This window comes from Schistocerca nitens, chromosome 7 (genome assembly GCF_023898315.1).
Source record: "Schistocerca nitens isolate TAMUIC-IGC-003100 chromosome 7, iqSchNite1.1, whole genome shotgun sequence".
Classification (NCBI taxonomy): Eukaryota; Metazoa; Arthropoda; class Insecta; order Orthoptera; family Acrididae; genus Schistocerca; species Schistocerca nitens.
Window position 1 is genome coordinate 619,904,823 of NC_064620.1, and position 18,835 is coordinate 619,923,657.

The 18,835-nt window shown below is 39.7% G+C and overlaps 1 protein-coding gene across 1 annotated transcript in view; it reads left to right on the plus strand.

The window, feature by feature from the left end:
* LOC126195793 (apical junction molecule-like) overlaps positions 1-18,835 on the plus strand; it is a 147,178-nt gene that overhangs the window by 19,936 nt on the left and 108,407 nt on the right. The window contains exon 3 of the mRNA XM_049934428.1: positions 18,395-18,560. Coding sequence (XP_049790385.1) covers positions 18,395-18,560 — 166 coding nt within the window. The remainder of the gene's footprint in view (positions 1-18,394; positions 18,561-18,835) is intronic.

Consider the following 18,835-nt stretch of genomic DNA (forward strand, 5'->3'; position numbering starts at 1 on the left):
GTCATCTCCAATCTTTGTCATCTCCTGAGTGCCAGCCTCTTCTCCAGGGCACCGATTCTGCATCCTCAGTTGTCTTTCACTGTCACTCCTCTTCCCTGATACTGGAAATTTTGCCACAAGCGTAGCCTCACCAGATCAAGCTGCCTTGAGCCACGCAACAGTTTTCCTTAATCATGTCCTTGCCTGATTCCTGTAGTTTTGTTTAAGGTCTGTGCCTCCTGGATGGCACTGCCATCTAATTCATTGAGATGACAGTTCCCTATATTTTGCTGTTGGTCCAGTCACAACTATTCCTCTGAGTGCAGCACATATCATTTTAATCTAGGACACCCCAAGTGCAGCTGCCAGTGCTCAATTTGCACCTTCAAGCAGGTTCACTGTGTTGGTGACACTCAAAGCACATCAGGGCAATTTTTATGTTGCCTTCGCTAGGAAACTGTTTAACTTGCTCAACATTATGTACCTTCCATGTTGCAATGAAGGGCTGCCACTCATTGCTCCTTGAGCACATTTCTTTTGTGCATTCATCACCCACAATACTTTGGACATGTGGCCAGGAGAATCGGTTGCAGATGGCATAAGCAAGTTTTCTGCTGGTCTCCCTGTAGAGATGTGAGGCACAAAGATGAACAGATTGGTCTAGGAACAAACTGTAGTGGAAGTCATATTCTGAAACATTTATGTTCAGATGGAGTGTCACCTGAAATAAAAGAAGGGAACAAGAACTGATACAGTATGTACATAACCTCTGGTTACTTATCAGCCATTCATTTCAATGTCAACCCATTTGTCCTGTGTGCTATGCTACAGCTGTTTCCATTACACTATTTACTCCCAGCACCTTGATTTCAGAGGTGATTAGCTCTCTTATCTTAACATAGATCACAGAAACCTTATTTTCTGCTGAGAGGCTTCTTTATAACACTCCCCCCCCCCTCCCCCTCCAACGAAGAATGACAACAGATACCTCCAAGAAGGACTGTAGCAACTGAAGACTCCAAAAAGCTATCAGGACACCCAAGACAAAATAAAGATAATACAACTGTCTCCAGTGCCCCATCTCACAGTAAGTAAGAAAAATAGTACATGGGAAACCATACATCTACGTTTTTGTGTGCTAACCCCATTTACAGTTGGGATTTTTATATGGTTCTCATAAGCAGATACATGGATTAATTAGCAAGGTTGGTTTGTATAGCCTATTACTGCAATACCAGACATGTTGTCCAATGAATGATGATCAGAATTAGCTGTGGTCGCTATTATAAGTATAGGAATGTAGTTTTGAATGTGAAGAAATGATGAAAATGTTTATTTCTCTTAACCTTCTGATTAAGAGAGATGGACACCTGTTCTCTTCAAGAAAATGTTATCAATGAATATATATAAGTTTAACACTATATAGATAGCAAATAATGTAACAGATAATGTGTATCTTCACAGACTGTCACTTACAGAAACCAAAGCGAAAGACTGGAAGCTCTTTCTATGAAACATACTGTACACACTACTGTACCAACAAAGCAAAAACATTTCCCCACAGAAATGGGACATTCCTATAGTCCTAAGGACACTGAAACAAATGTGTTGATGGGATGCTTACATCTGACTGATCACAATATGGTTGAGGGAGCCTCTGAAAAATGTTAGTAACAAGCACTTCATATGGTAGTATTTCACTTAACAGCTAGGGCCAGTTATAAACCAGATTCACACCCCAATATTTCATTTCAGTTACTACCTTACTGGGTTGCACATAGATGTTCAATTTTGAAATTCAAATCTTCCTAATTTTTTCTACTAGCATCATCACTGGAGCCCCACTGTTGGACAAAGCCTCCCTCCAGACTTCTCCTGGTATTCCAGTCACAAGCTATACGCATGTCCACTCCCCATTTAGTCAGATTATCACCACAGTTTTTCTCCTCTTCACTATTATAGGATGTAATTCTCTCACCCCATCTGCAGCCCATTCCCCAAATGCATGCCACACCACTTCCTTCCCACGAAGTCTCCTACTCCAGTCTGTTCCCTGATCATTTTGTTTCCCTGTCTCTCTAGGTAATTCTCTGCTTTCATTTCTCCACTGCTATCCACACAAACTTTCAATTTTGTAAGTCAGTATCTACTTGCTCCAGATTGAACTTCTCAATATTAATGAACATTATTGCAATAAAACATATTGTAATTTGTCAATTCTAATTCATTTTAGTGTGGCCAGATGACTAAGGGGTTACAGATATCACAAATAAGAATTACCAAACACTATCTGATCAAAGTACCTGGACACTTATTTAGGGCAGAATTGACCACTATATTTCTGAAGAGGTGGACCTCCCATTACAGAAGGTGCCAGGTGGTACTGCTTTATCAGTTAAGGAGCAGTAATGGCAGACTTGGTCAGTCAGGAGAGCTCAGCACATTTAACATGGATTTGTCTTTGGATGTCACCTGAATAATTAAAACAGGGAGGCATTTCAACCCTCCTGAATTTGCCCAAGTCAACAGTCATGGATGTGACAGTGAAGAGGGAATATTAAGTAAAAAACAAAGCTAAATGACTTTAAAGCCAGTACTGCCATTAGACTCTTGTTTATTTGCAGTGTTACATTTACACTTACATGATCATGATTTCGGCTTCAAACTGCCATTATCAAGTGTTAAGTTTTATACAGTGACCAATATGGCATACTCTTGTATTTAAAACACACTATTAGATACATTGTCTAAGGGTTGATATTTTTGGTAAAGCCTACCTGCTTTGTTTCATCACTGAGTATACCATCTTGACTGAATGACAGTTGACCAACTGTCATTAAGTCAAGATGGTATAGTCACAGATGAAACAAAGCGGAAGGTTTTACCAGAAATATAGACCCTTAGACAATGTATCTAATAGTGTATTTGAAATATGAGAGTATGCCACCTTAGGCACTGTATAACACTTGAAACACTTGATAATGGCACTTTGAAGACAAAATCATGTTCGTGTAAGTGTAAATGTAACACTGCAAATAAACAACAGTCTAATGGCAATATAAGGAAATATATTATGAGTGTGGCCCCACATTATGAAAAAAATTATTAAAAGATAAATGAAGTCTGGGCAGGCCTAATGTGCTGCTGGACAGGGGGTATCTAACATTGTGGTGGGTGGTGGTAAAATATAGCTGCTGTGGTCACTTAGTTTTGATATGCTACTAGCAGTCCCATAAGAAAAGGTCTGTGCACAGGGAGTTACAAGAAACTAGTCACAATGGCTGAGCAGCTTCTGAAAATCACACATTTCTGTTCTCAACATTAAGCCATTCTCCAGGTAGTGTAAAGAGCAATGACCACAGGACAGTGGACTTTTGGAGACAATACCCCACAGTAATCCAATGGAAGAATTTGGGTTTGTTGAATCCAATGTGAACATTACGTGTCATCTTTCATGCCAACAATGAAGTGCAGGAAGGCAATATTACAGCATGCAATTTCTCCTTATTAATTTGTTCTCTCCTTATCGCACTTTAGGAAATGTCAAATGTAGAAGAACAAGTACATATTTGGCAGTATTGTGTACTATATACAGCAGAGGAACAATGCAGAGGCAATGATTGCTTGAATTGTTTCAAAAATGCCACTTGTCATGTAGCAGCATTGTGATGCAATGGTTTGTGGATGTGGCACTCCTAAAGTGACCTTTCCTGCCCCATATGCCACCCTGAATCAAATGGAACACCTGTGGGATGAGTTAGAAAGATGACTTCACTCTCAATCCAGCACCAAACATCTGTACTTTCTCTGGTTTCAGCCCTAGAGGAAGAATGCGCTGCCATTCCTTCTAACAGATTAAGACATCTCACTGAAAGTGCCCCCAGAGGAGTTCAAGCCATCATAAAGGGGAAGGGTGGACACACACAGTCTTAATGTCCACTAATAAGTGTCCAGATACATTTCATTCACTGGTGTATAGAGTAGGAACACAAGCCTCCCACTGTGGGCTATTTCTGTTACTCACTGAGTACATCTGTAGCTGTCCTGGCCCCAGCCTCAGTATCGCTTCCAGCCTCTTGTGTGGGAAGCTGCTGTGGTTCAGCTGTGCCTACGGTTGTACAAAGGGAAACATCTTTTAAGAACTTTATGTATTGCTTTACTGACATGCTGCTCCTACTATTCCTAAATGGTTGCAATGACAGGTATACACATATTTTAAAACACACAATGGTATACTGGCCCTGTAACTAATGTCTGATGCCATTAGTAAGAAACAGTAATCAGTATCATGCCATTTGTGTAATAAAAAAAGAAAAAAGACAAAGTGAGTCCATTGGGATACAACTTTTCTGGACTGTGCATATACATATCACTCCAGGAGTGATGCACATACCTATGCATTGTTAACAATGAATGACATTTTCAAAAAAGGAATTACTTATACATCATGTAAATAGCAACCTAATAGAACATGTCGAACATAAATGTGCAGATGTTGTTCATTAGTTTTATTTCTATTTTATGTGTGGCGATTTATGTCAGGGGCCAATATTAACCTTCAGCACAGGATAGCTATTGCAGCAGCTTTCATGAGAAAGTACCTGCCCAGCTGTAGAAATAGGTATTCTGTGGGTCACCACACTGTGCTACAGATGCATGGGCTTCCAAAGGACAGTTATTGTGAGATACGGAAGGGGAAAATTGGAAATCATTGTCTCCCTTTTATACTGAATGAATGAAGGTGGTGTTTTAGTGTAGTTCATAAATGTAAAGATGAAAGAATTAAATTATTTGTTAAGTCAAAAGTAATATGGAAAGTTATTAAAAATGTGGTGTAGCAATGACACACAATCCAAATTTTAAGGTACTTTTAATACATTTTGGGAAGATGTACGGAAGATAAGACGTGGAAGGTAATACCACATTGTACTAAATAGTTTCACCACAAGACACCTGACTTCAGCCATAGGAAAGTACAACATGAGAAGGAAACTGCAGTTCACAGATGAATCACACATGGGTTGGAGTCCCGCCCAACCGAGTAAGCGAGTACAAAATGTGAGATTTGATAGTTTCAGCCTATCTATTCTGAAGGAATGGGTGCCACACCTATATAAATATATGTGCCTGACAGCATACCAGCCTCTCATGCAGATGGACTCTAATGTCTTGTGTCCCTCACAAATACAGTAGATCTAGAAGCAAGGAAGAGTAAAATACTGGATACACTAGCCTGCAGTTCCCAGAATATGGAAATTAATAGGGAACACACACTGATAACCCAAGCAGTCAAGGCAACAAATGGCATAAAATGAAAAATTTCTGTTTGCATCCTGGTGTGGCACAAATGTTCATGTGTCACGATTGTGTTGTTTCTATCCATTATTCCAGTAAAAGTCAAATTTCTTTTGTCAGCCCTAAATAGTTTTAACTCCAAACGTGTTAAATGTGTCTACAGTCCCTGATTATCTCCAGTACTGTTTTCTGCTTTGTGCATGAATAATCCTGTAGCATGAGAAAGCCAATGCAGTGAGAAGTAAGACTTAAACCAATGCATACACATTGAAGAAGTAAATATGGTGGATCCAAACAGTGAAGTATGGAATAAATTTCGATAGGTTGTGTATGAGAACATGAAGTTTACTAAGTACACATGCTGCTTTCCAATATTGTGTTTCCAGACAGGAACAACTGATTTAAAGTGACACATTTGCTGTAAAACTGACACTGACACAGCTCTTTCAGTGATACCAGCAGTAATAAACAATAGTGTAACAGGGAAATGTGTTACCATGTGTTGTAAAGTCATTTCTGGTGAAGATTTCAATGAATTACACCAATGATTAATAGATCTAGTTGCACATGATAGAGAAATCAGTATTTTGGATGTCATGCTGCATGTCATCTCTCGTGAATAGGGTTTTCTTTAGAACTAAATTTCTGGATGTTAGGAAGATGGCAATAAATATTGTGAGTATCAGAGGTAAGGCACACTGATTCACTGGACATATTTCATAATTTTCTCACAGTCTCCACACACGTCCCAAAATAATAAAACCTTTGGATCATCACAAAAGGTTTTTTTGCCTTGTTCCGATTTCTGTGTTAGCTTGTAACAACAACAACTGTACATATAATAATTTTTTCTTCTGATTTTCGATAAATTAGTGTAATCGATGTTCTGAATTCTTATTTATTTATTTATTTATTTATTTATTTATTCATCCTTTGGATCACATATTGTACAAAGTACATATCTTTTCTTGTCATGTCATTATGTTAAAGAAACTGTAAACAATTTTCGGTGTAAATATTAATGTTTATGTCAAATTGCAAGCAATATTATAACAAAATTGAAATGTAAGAAATGTTGAAACTGTTGGAAGATGTTAAAGTTGTAATTGTGCGCCTGGTACATACGTAGGCAATGTATTAGGATATGTAGAATGCAAAACCTTTGGTGAATACCCTGTCTGTAGGGGAGCGGTAAAAGGTGGATGGCAGGCAAGCATGGGAAAAATGCACACGGGCGCGGCACGGCATAACGGGCTCAGCAGTAGTAGTCGGAGTTGGGCTTTGATCTGAGCAACACGTTCTGGATCGAGGAGGCTCTCCTGGAAAACGTGATTTCATTGAGCCTCTGATGTGCTGTTTCAGACGCCTATACAGCATGGCAATATTCCATAGGCACTAAAGGGAAAGCATTGCGACGCTATGAAGAAGTAAAGTGCCGATACATCAAGAGCCATAGCTGTGACTGTATGTGTGCTCTGCGCCTCGCCATCTCGCCGTCTGCCAACCGCCACATCGATACGAACAGGTTGAATCTTTTAGTACTGTATTCATGTGGACCGGTGTTACTTTTGTTCCTGACTGTTCAATAACAACTTAACTTTTACCAGAACTGTCCTATCATTTAATTATCCTCATCACTAACCTAGACAGGGTCCTTTCCACATGTTGTGCAATCCGAGTGTCCCGAGATGAAGATTTAAAGTTTATGTTAATAATAATTACCAGCAGACCTATCTATGTTAGAACGATGTTTAAAGAACTTTGTTGTTAAAGAATATATAAGCAAATAAAATAGGTATGACAAAATTGGAAGATAATGTTCAAATTGGTTTAGTAATGAAGTTTAATTAATTTGAGACAAAAATAATGGTAGTTAAATGAGCAGGTAATAAGACAAAAAGAGTAGTAACTCATATATTGGAAATCTTGAGTGCTTAATGCTTTCAATAGTTAATAGTTTCAATACAGTGATCATAACAGTTTCAGGGTCCCCCCCCCCCCTTTTCTCTTTTCTATTCATTTGAATTATGAAGTGTACTGAACTGATTTGACCAGCAAAGTTAAAGTCAATATAAAACCAAAATTTATTAGTGTTTTACCTTTTTCAAAATTGACATTGTACGTGTGTTTTGAAGGTGCTAATTCTAGGGTAACCTATGCCCGATTTTAATCAGATCAGTAGACAGTACAAAGTTTGTAGTTAACATTATAGTGTATTGTTGTGTATTTATGGCTTGTTCATATTAGTACAGAAAGTGGAATTATTATTTCAGTAGATTTTCTGGTTCTATAATTTACCATATTATGCAGTGTTGTTACGTGTTGTTTGGTATGAACGTACTTCAACTTGTAGTGGGATGAAACTCAGTTAATGCCTAATTAGGCTGGCGACTGTATTATTAATAATTTGGTAGCATCTGCAGTGTAGTTTTTTGTCAGTCCTAACGAGTAGTTACACTTCAGACTTGCTTGACGTATCATGGTTGTTACTGAGTAGGTGAAAGTCTGATTTTGCCTCCATTCAGGTACACGCGGTCAACATATATACCAAAATCCTTTCTTATAAGGTGAAGCCCGTCAACTTACCATAGTATAAGTTTTAATGACATATTGCGTATGACGCTTGAGTGTTACAAGTGGCTTCCCGGAAAATTGTGAGAGGGTTACAAGCTCTAATTTAAAACCAAAGAAATCATTGAATAAAATAAGGTTCTGACTCTTTTACATTTATTAGCTTTCAAAATAAGCTAGGTGCTCCGTCAATGTAGTGGAATTCTCAGAGTGCTTTATCAGAGTGGTAGTTTTGGAACCCCTGCCATAGCAAAATAAAATACGAAACAGGAAAGAGAGCATTAGAAGTTTCCCTCTCAAACTAGAACATGGAAAGTTCATTACAATAACCATAAACAGCTCTCCACTAGAATGATCACACCATATCCTCCCCACATTCCCCGTGTTGCCCTGAGCTCTCAGAAAATTTGTTTCAAGACTTCATGTTAGCAAGTAACATCAAACAAAATGATCATATACACTAAATATCAGATAATGTTACTCACCTGCGGAGTGTGTGACATCATCCACATGGTGATGAAAGACTTCATCACGATGGAGCAGTTGCTGCAGAATTTTTTTCCTGAACTTCTTTATTTTGCTTTCGTACTCATCAATTATGTTAATTATGCAGCAGCAGTCATTGCAGACTACTCCATCGTGATTTATCTCTATGTCTAATATATCTTCTGCAAGAAGCTGGAGACACTTATATAGTTTAATTTTTCGTGTCTCTGTCCGCGATGACAGTGGTGATGCATTAGATACAGCAGCTTTCCCACACACGAAGCACAATGCACCCAAGGTTGATGACTGATGTAACTGCAAATACGAGCAAATAAATATCTGTAGTAAGTGCTCATTAATATTCCACTTATGTTAGACTGGGTTACGATACTGTATATTCTAGAAGGAGCAACTACTATTACCACCAGTTAGAAGCAGTACAAAATGTGATACAATGACCTCTCCCACACTATTTGTGGCTGACAACCATTACTTTCAACACTCACTCTAGCTCCTCAATCTTTATTTTAACACACACTTTAGTAGGCTGAACCAAGCATTGATTTTATTCAGTTTCTATTGCACCAAGCTATAAAACAAATATTTCATCTTTGAATATCATTCAATTGGACCATGCAGAACTGGACAGTCTCTCAGAAATTATAGGGGATCACAAACAGAAATAACTCAGGAAAACAGGAAGCAACAGTCACAAATGCTTATATTGCTACTAGAGCGGAGGAATCCAGTCAATGCCATCTGCTTACAATACACAGCTACAGCAGGTAACTGTGTTTGAGAGGAGGATTCTGTTTGGTGCTGTGAGAGGACACACACATGAAACAAATAGCAACTCTGTCAAGTGGCATCAGGATGTCTTTTACCAAATGGACTACAATGAAAGTTAATTGGCAGCTGGAACGTTATCAGTTAAAGTATACTACCATGGAAAATACCTCCACTCTATAGTCTAAACCTGAATAAACATGATTTTAAGTACTAGTCTGCTTCTGTGCTACCACCTTTCAAAATCATTTAGCTGTAAAGCTCAAAATTTGTGTATAATTTTTGTTTGAAAGACATGACAGGGACTACAGAAATAAGCCACTGAAGAAACGATAGTATGCAGCAAATCATTACTACCACAAGATTCCAAAATCATAGATGTGGTACTATTTGGCAAGAAACTAAAACATCTATGATTAATGCATGCTCACACATCCAATGTGTGTGTCGTGGTTTTTCCCAAAACAGACGTTTCTTTTCACCTATGTTGTTCCACTATTCAGCATTAAAATGTAAGTGTGGCATTTCAGTGAAGTAATTAAAGCACAGTAGAACATAACACTATTCTCACTTGGTTAGTACAACTTCTTGTGGACATGCTACATAATTTTAGGTGCATCTGCAACACTGTATTCCAATGTCGAAAGCCACAATGAACTCCTTATCCAGTTCCTTGATATGACCTCTTCTATCCTATTGTGTTTTAATCACTCCATTGAAACTCCACAGTTAAGAAAGCACAATGGTGTCATCCTCAGACCTTACACTGGAGCAGCAGGTGGCGATTTCATCCTTTGGTGCAACAAAATTCATCTGTATGAGGCTTGGCATTTAGGTATGTATTTCACATGGCAATTTAGCACACTTTCTTTTAGCTTAAGCACCAATGACTTGCATAAAAGATGAAGTTTTACCTGCTGTTGGAAGGTGTGTTGCAGTTCATAGTGTTCATCATCACACACTAGCCACACTGACAATAGCCTTTAAAAAAAATAGCACTCCCTCCCACTTTGGCAGTTAGGGAGGTGACAGCACAACACTGTACTCTTCAGCTAGGTTGAATCACTTTATAAAAATAAAATACTAGCATCATCATTAAAAATGCACTCAATACCAGTGATGAATTCTGAAACGCACTACAAAGTTATCATGATTTCTGAGCAGAACCAAACCCCAGGAAATAGATAGGAGACCAAATGGAGGAGTAAAGGAAGAAACTGACAATGTGTGATCTGACAGGAAAACAAGACCTAGACCCTGTCAATGATACTGATTTCATATGATAGCACTTCCTGCCTTTCAGTGCACAGCAACTCAAAACAAAAATAATGTTCTTGTTGTCTTCAGTCAGAACATTGGATTGATGCAGCTCTCCACACCAGCTCTCCCATCCAAATCTCCGTATGTCACAGCAGGCTCCCACTCGTCAATATTTTTTGAAATATAATTTGAAATTTTGAGTCCCAGTTGACAAAAAATGACACCATTAAATGCATGTATCCAAGCTTAAGAAACTACACACACCAAAAGTACTTGTGCAGTAATTAATGGTTTGTGGCAGTAAATCAATCTTAAATGATTCATTATAAACACAATATTCCGCATTAAAATGAATTGTATTGGTGCAAGTACAAGTGATGAGGGAATAGGATTGATAAGCATCAATCTGCATGGTTTTGCTGTGAATTAGTAATGGTGTGGGCAGGAGGCAGACAGCTAACAATCTAATGCCATTCAACCATCACTTACAGTACTATGTTGACGTAACAACAAACTTTTCATCAGTGCATGGGTCAAGAGGAACTGCTATGAACAGAATTCTTCACAGTTCAGCAATACTGTCTGTTGTTAAAAGGTGAAAGAATGATAAATAAATGTTTATTGCAAAATGTATTCCAATTTACCGAATTTTAACTCTATGATGGAATACATCAAGTATTTTATAGGATTTGATCAACTGTTTTTTAAAATAATCAAGTATGTCATACAGCAAATTGTGTCTTATATGTATCTTCTCTTTATTCTTTCCTACAAAATGTTATAATAAATAGAGTATTTTTAGTGACAAATTATGGCCACAAAGGGACAAGAAGTTTCTAAGCATACATACCAAAAGCTGCTGATGAAATCACTTTCATTTGATTTTTATCAGCTACATTAAATTTGTTTACCCCATTTAAAGGCTTCTGTCATTTCAATGTTTTTACACGCCAAGTCGCAGACATTTTGAGCTCAATAGTTCCTTATACATGGAAAAACCCTACTTGACTTCTACAGAACCCAATAGTAGATTTCTTGTCAGCACCCATAAAGGCAGCCCAGTCAAAGTTGTGAAGAGTTGCACATCTGTAAGGTTCTTCAGATTTAAAATGGATTTGTTTTTAGCAGATTCATCAAGGATGTTCTTAATACTAATTGTTTTGTTCTGTGGCACAAAATCTACTAAGGTCAAATGCACCCATGCCAGGACCTTAGAACAAAGACAAAGGAGGTGTTAAAAATGGGTACACACTAATCCCAACTGACAGATGCAAAAACAGCTAAAAATAACTACTTCCTCCTGGAAAAAGATCCATAAAATAAACTGTAGAGAGGAGGCATGTCCTGAACCGAAGATGAAATGTCCATATTTCTATGGTGGATAAGAAGTAAAACACAGTTGATGACCTGCACATCATTTGTTAAAATGGCCAGTAACTCACATGGAAAAAAATTGGACTGTAAGTGGTTAAAAAATAGCCATTTTGTCAGAAAATGGTGACAATTAACACAAAATGGTAAGGGATCACCACTTAACAAATGATACGGTTAAAATGACAGTGGTTAATATACACCCTACCTAAAATGATCCCTTCACTGTGAGAGGGTCGAGGAGGAGGTTGGCCAAGCAGTTGAGAGAGGTTTTTATTCCCTGGAGCTTGTTCCCATTAAAGGAAGAACAGTGGTAATGCCAAAGGGACACTACCTGCTGACCGATGGCAACACAGAGATCATTGGAAACAATGAAGGAACTGGGGGGGGGGGGGGGGGGGGTTTGGATTGCAGCTTTGGCAGTAGTGTCAGCAACATTGTTTCAGACCAGACCAATGTAACCAGGGATTGACAAACATCACAGTGTCACAGTGGCTCAATCAAGAGTGATGAACAGGAGTGTATGACAGCATTAGTTAGGCTGCTTCTGTATAAAGACTCCCAAACAGGCTAGTGTATAACGCACCAGCGTTCAAATGGATGTTGCAATGGTGGAGTGTATTTAGATGGCATAAAATTGAAAGACATGCAGAGGAATAAATGGAACACCCACATTCTAGTTTCAGACAGACAAGGGATTGGTAATAACAGATGAGGGTGGTCTGAGCCACTCCCCATAAAGTATATCACTGATCACACACATGACATTAAGTGACTGGGTACAGAAGGCAGCCAGGTAACACACTTTAGAGGACTAAGAAAGTTTTCTGTCAAGCATGAGCCCCAAAAATTTTGCATTTTCAGCAAACAGAAGAGCAGCAGGTCAAAGATGTGAAAACTGGAAGAAACCCAATGAACTGCCAAAAATTGATACGAATGGTTTTATCAGTGGAAAAGCAAAAGCCATTGTCAATGCTCCACAAGTAAAAAGAATTGAGATAATGCTGAAAATGCCAACCAAGGAGACAAGATGACTGAGAACTGCAATAGGTTGCAAAAATCATGAAAAGTGGTGCCAGAGATGCAAAGCAGGAGACAAACCATAGTAGGGTTCATGGTGATAGCAAGGACGACAACACTCAGGACTGAACTCTGAGGCACACTGCTTTCCTGATTAAGCTGTCTGACAAGGAAGAACCCACACATACTCTAAAAATCTGTATTTAAGAAATTCCTGAAGGAATTGGGGTAGGTCGCCCTCTAAGCTCCACGTATAGAGTGTATAGATGATTCCAGTACCCAGCATGTGTTGTAGGCTTTCTCCAAATCAAAACCCACTTCCACAGTCTTGCAGTTCCACAAAAATTGTCTACAACATTGGTTGAAGTCACGAGATGATGAAATGCAGAACAGTGGACTCTAAATCCACTTTGTGTAGTGGTTAGTAAATTGTGAGACTAGCCACCACACCAGCTGGGCATGAATCAAACTTCCCAACATCTTGCAAACACAGCTAGTGGGAGAGAGGTGGAGGTAGCTTGAAGGAAGGTGTTTGCCCTTATTGGGCTTACGTATGAGTGTGACAGTGGCTTCACGCCAGTGACTGGGAAATGTGCCATCTGCCAGATGGGATTGTTCGTATGAATGAGAAAGTGCTTGTCCACAAGAGAAAGGTTCTGCAACATCCGAATGTTAACTTGATCTGGCCCTGGCATGAAAGGTCAGGATGAAGTGAAAGAATGATATAGCTCCTGCAAATTAACAGCAGTATTGTAGTATTCATGATTCTTATAGGAGAAGGTTATCACCTGAGGCTCCTCCACTTGTTTCTGTTGGAGGAAGGCGCTGCTCTACAAAATAGCAGCCCAAGGTACAGACGATAGTAAAAGGGTCCATGATGATATCATATGCTACGGTCACACTGGAAATAGTGGAAAAGACGTTGTTCCAAGAGAGCCATCTGAGGATGGCCTACATGACTGAAGAGGGAGTGGAAGTGTTAAAATATATAATAATTGAAAGGCAGCTAGCTGCTTTGCTATCTCAAAGAATGAGAGAGCACATTTCCACGCACAAATTGCATTGTAGTATGCCTCAGTCCACCAAGGGATTGGGACATGGCATGGCAAAGGTGAAGCACAAGGAATTGAATGTTCTGTGGTGTAAGGATAAAGTTTGTAAGGTATTCTACCTGGTCAGCACAACTGGGTAGAAGATGTTCATCAGAGGTCGCCAAGGAGGATTAAAGCCTCCAGTGAGCCTCAGAAAGCTGCAAATTGGCTTTTGCACATGGGTGGGGTAGGAGTCAGCAATTGGATAGCACACGGGAAATGGTTGCTTGAGTGTCAGAGAGAATAGACTACTCAAGATAATGGGCAAGTTTGGCAGTGCGGAAGGTTCGGTCCAAATGGGACTTTGTGTGCAAGGAGTCTGAAAGGAATGTGGATGCTCCAGTTCTAAGTCAGAAGAGGTTGAGTTGATTAAGACGATCGGCCAAGAGGGCATAAGCATTAAAGCATTAAAGTCACAGAGTAGCAGAAATGGGTGAGGTAGCTGCCCAATAATGTGAAGGAAGTCTGCCCTGGTGTGATTTAGGTGGTACAAAGAGAAGAGGTGAAATGAGGAAGGAAAATGCTGACCAGAACAGTTTGCAGCCACATGTTCAGTGAGATGGTTTGAAAATGATCATCCTGGATGAGCAGTGTGACTCCTCCATCAGATTAAGTTCCATCCTTGGGGAAGGTCAAAATATGCCAAACAGAAATGCAAGAGGTCAAAGAAGCCATAAGGACACAATTTGTTTTCTGGAGGCAGAGAACAAGTGAACACACTGATTCTGAGAGCAGTCTGAATTCCTCCTTTTTGGATCCAACATTATGAGCATTCCATTGGAGGATAGTCATGATGGAGACAAAAAGAAAGTAGAAAATGAACGTGTATCACCTCAGAAGCTCCCAAGAGCCAGCCTTTGAAGACCCATTTCTACAAGGTTCAAAGGTTGGAGGATGCTGCTCCATTAGACCTGCAGAGGTATCAGCATTCTCCCTCAGTCAGTCTGCAGACTCCAGGGCGTGAAAATGGTTGGTCGCACACACCGGCAAAAATGGAGGTTGGCAGGATAAGGCTATCACGTCATGACACCACCGAAGGGGATCTTCGAGTCGGCAATGGAGAAGAATATTTGCCTTTGAGTTTCTATGGAAGTATTCCTTATGTCCTTTATGGCCTGTTGGGAGGGAGGGGGGGGGGAGGGAGAGAGAGAGAGAGAGAGAGAGAGAGAGAGAGAGAGAGAGAGAGAGAGAGAGAGAGAGAGAGAGAGAGAGAGAGAGAGAGAGAGTGGGGGGGGGGGGGGGGGGCGCAAGTAAGCGAGCGAGGAATTACAGGAAACAGGAAAGGAAAGAACTGCTGAGGGCATGCTCTTAAGTCATGCTACTTAAAAATTCAGAGCATAATCCCAAAAATATCACGTTTGTGGTCCCCAAGGGAGGGGAAGAAAGAATAGCAGGAGGAGAGAGAGGCAGCACATAAGGAAAAGGTGTCCAAAGGATGGTGCCCTGTGTTAGCCAAGCATGAATGCTCAAAAGAGTGGTCAGCCTCATGGGGGAGTTTACACACTGATGACTGACACCTCCAATAGGCCCCTCACGACACATTCACGATTATTACCTCTGTAGTGCCGAGGGAGTCAACCCTATATACAGCTGATCCCCCCTATCACTGACACTGTTTCAACCAACACTTACAACACCTCTGCCCCCACTGTGAAGTACCTCGGGTGTCCTCTAGCCGCATCACCATCAGATCATGGCAGTAATGTTTCCCCAGTGCTCCTCAATAACTGAGCTCAGGGGGATGGAGGGGGATGGGGAGGGATGGGGAGGGAGGGGGAGAGTGAGGAGTGGAAGGGGGGGGGGGTGCACACAGCTGACAGGACATCAAATTGTATAACCCCAGTGACTTCCAAGTGTGGATCGCAATCAACTGTCTCTTGTTGACTGTGCATTCATTGGTGGATTTTGATGTTTCCAGGTCATCCTTACCCTATATTCCACACTACAGACCAAGAAAAATATGAGAGATTTCTGTCATGAAAACAAATTGAAATTTTTTCCATTCTCTGACTGTTCTGTCATCTCTGTCCTATATCGCATGAAGCAAATTTTGGTGAGTATACTGAACTCCCCATCATTTTTGTCTGTCTGTGATCAAACAATGCTCACCATCAGCATTACATTAAATTCTGCTGCACAGACAATTAACTATTCAGTATCCTTTCCAAATCAACTAGAATGCCAAGTTTTATGGTAGTGTAATAACACTAGAGAAGTAAGTTGCTCAGAGCAGTTTACCTTTTACAGTGTAATATGAGCATGAAGGGGGCGCAAACTGTCAGCAGAGCATTGTGATGACAGCTGACAGCTCACTACTGATAAGGAGACTACTCCAAGTTCAAACAGCTATAACTGATGGTAAACATACTTAAAATTTAGTATTGATGGTATCCACTCTTAAAAACATGCAGGTGGTGCCTAGCATCAGTGTTCGCCCTCACTGCATTGCAACTGAACACAGTGTAAGTGAGGTTGCTGTTGTATTTGGTAGTGAATGGGTAGATGAAAGCCAGTTAATCCTGTTAATGTTTTTAAGCTACTGCACAGTAACCCAAGTCAAATTTACACATTCAATAGTGGAGATGTAAGTAAAATGGAGGATGAGGCAGTCGATGGTATCATAATGGAAAAAGCACTATGACAGCTTAAAAGGTATTTATACTAATACAAAGGGGAGGAATTTTGAGTGGGCATGAAGGAATAGCACATGGCTATGACAGTTCCAACAGTTCCAAAATGCCATATCCAGTAACTAAAGAAACTGTGTTGAAGTGAATAGGCAGCTGAACCCCCAAAGATATCACAAATGAAAGTGGTGCTTATGCCTGAACGATGGACAACAGTTATAGAGAATACTGTGACTGAAGTTAAAACTCCTAAGAAACCAATCAACAATTTTCTCAAAATCAAATTGCAATGTAATTTTATATTTTGTGATATGCGAAATTCAGGTACTACATCACTTCAAGGGAAACTAAACATCAAAACTGAAGGCTTAAAGTTAAAATGTAACACTACAGCTAGATAGAGTTACCATAATGGATGGATGCTCTATTGTTGGCACACTCAAGCATGTGCTATGGAAGCTGCTAGAGCAGCTGCTCTGGACATTTTTTAAGGCTTCTTTGCATTTCATCCAGGCAAATCACTATCGTGAGCAGGGGCGTGACTGGAATGGGGCAGCCAAAGGACTAGCAGTGCACTGGCACCCACAACAAGGAAAATACTGTAAAGTTGAAATGGAAGCAAAAGTGGAGAAATAGAAAATACAACACGTGTCTAGGAAAGAAAACATATTGTAAAACATACTTTCTCTCGGGAAATGTGGATTATGAGAGAGCAGCAAAGAAATCTATACAAATATCTGGAGTAGAGCGGTAGATGGGTTGATGGCTTAACTCACTTCAACCAGCAGGGCACATTCTATAATAATAATATGGGGTATCATATGGTTCATTTGTTAACAGTGATTTCCAGTATTTTCAAGTGTAAAGGTAATTTCCACCTGAAATAAAATTTTCTAATGTGACAAATGTTGAAAAAATTACTTCTTTTAGCAGTTAATGCCATTCATGGAGGTACTGCTGAGCATGTGTGTATAGATTCCATTGGTTGAAGTAAAAGTAAATACACTGAAAAAGCAATTCAAAACAACATTGGCAGCATCTGTGGAATATTACGAACAGTAGTAACTTGGCACTAAAAACATTTTTATTGTATTCCACTGCTGGATTTAGTATCTTCTGTGGTACATCATTTTCCTTTGGAATTCTGTAACAATGAAGCCTAGAGAGGAAGAATTACTACAACACTGGAAAATTTTGCTAGGTTAATTTTTTTCTTAGAACAGAAGGGAATGAGCGTTTCAAGTACTCTATTGTTGAGGACTCTGTTTCAAGTGGTGCCCAAACCAAAGGCTATAGGCCTGACACGCCACCTGAGAAATCATTGCCCATAGAGAATGGGCAACAGGTTGACTGACTTCCAGAGGACAGCTAGAATGGAAACCATAGAAGAAAACAGTGGTCAAATCTACCATTAAACATCAAGCAGCATGAAACTCTCTACATGGGACATGTTGGGACAAGTTGCAGGGAGTACATTCATCATAAAATAACTGTAATTCATTAATTAACCAATATCAAGTAGGTGTGAACATCCTGATATTTAAACTGCTGTCTTTATTAAAGTTTACTTAAACAAAAGTGATTTTTTTTTTTTAAATTGGAGTACTGTTGATTGGTATTTGCTGTGCAGGGGAAGACCCAGCCAGCAAACCCATGTCGACTTATTATGGTAGGTGTGTCCCACCCCACAATACCCACTGCACCACAACTATGAAGTTAGAGGAATGCAGGGAAAATAGTATCATCATTTAGATCTGCAGTGGGAGAAGAAGACAGACAAGACCTGTCACAGCTAAAGGGGCTGCATGCTTAATAGGTTATAAGTAACTGCATCGTAGATCAGCATGAGGTTGTGATGCAGCTGGAAGCATCTAGGGCTGTTATTGTGGTAATATCCTCTGCCTTCAGATTCTTGACAAACTCTGTCATGAAGCTGAGAGGATCATCAAATTTCATGGAGAAATCCACTATGAATCTCAGGACCTGCCCAACAGCTGTTTCATTGTACATCAGTATGCATCCATCTCTCCTCAGGCCAGCCAGGGTAGAATAGTTTGTCAGTATATGAGCCAATGTGAGGAGAGGAATACACTGAACTTGGGTGTGTTCTCCCATAAAGAAAATCATGAGTGAACTTAGTGTGGACAGACCAGTCTGCATAAAGAGAGAAGACTCTTTCCACAAAGTTTGGCAGTGGTTTCTGTGTCCATTTTCAAGTTATTAAGGGTAGTAGAAGTTTAGCAATTCCTATCCTAAGCCTTCAGAATTAGAAGCTCTCCTTGCTTTGTAAGTCAGTACCAAGTATTCTTACATCTAGTAATTCCCTCTTGCATGCTTCCTCAGTAAGTT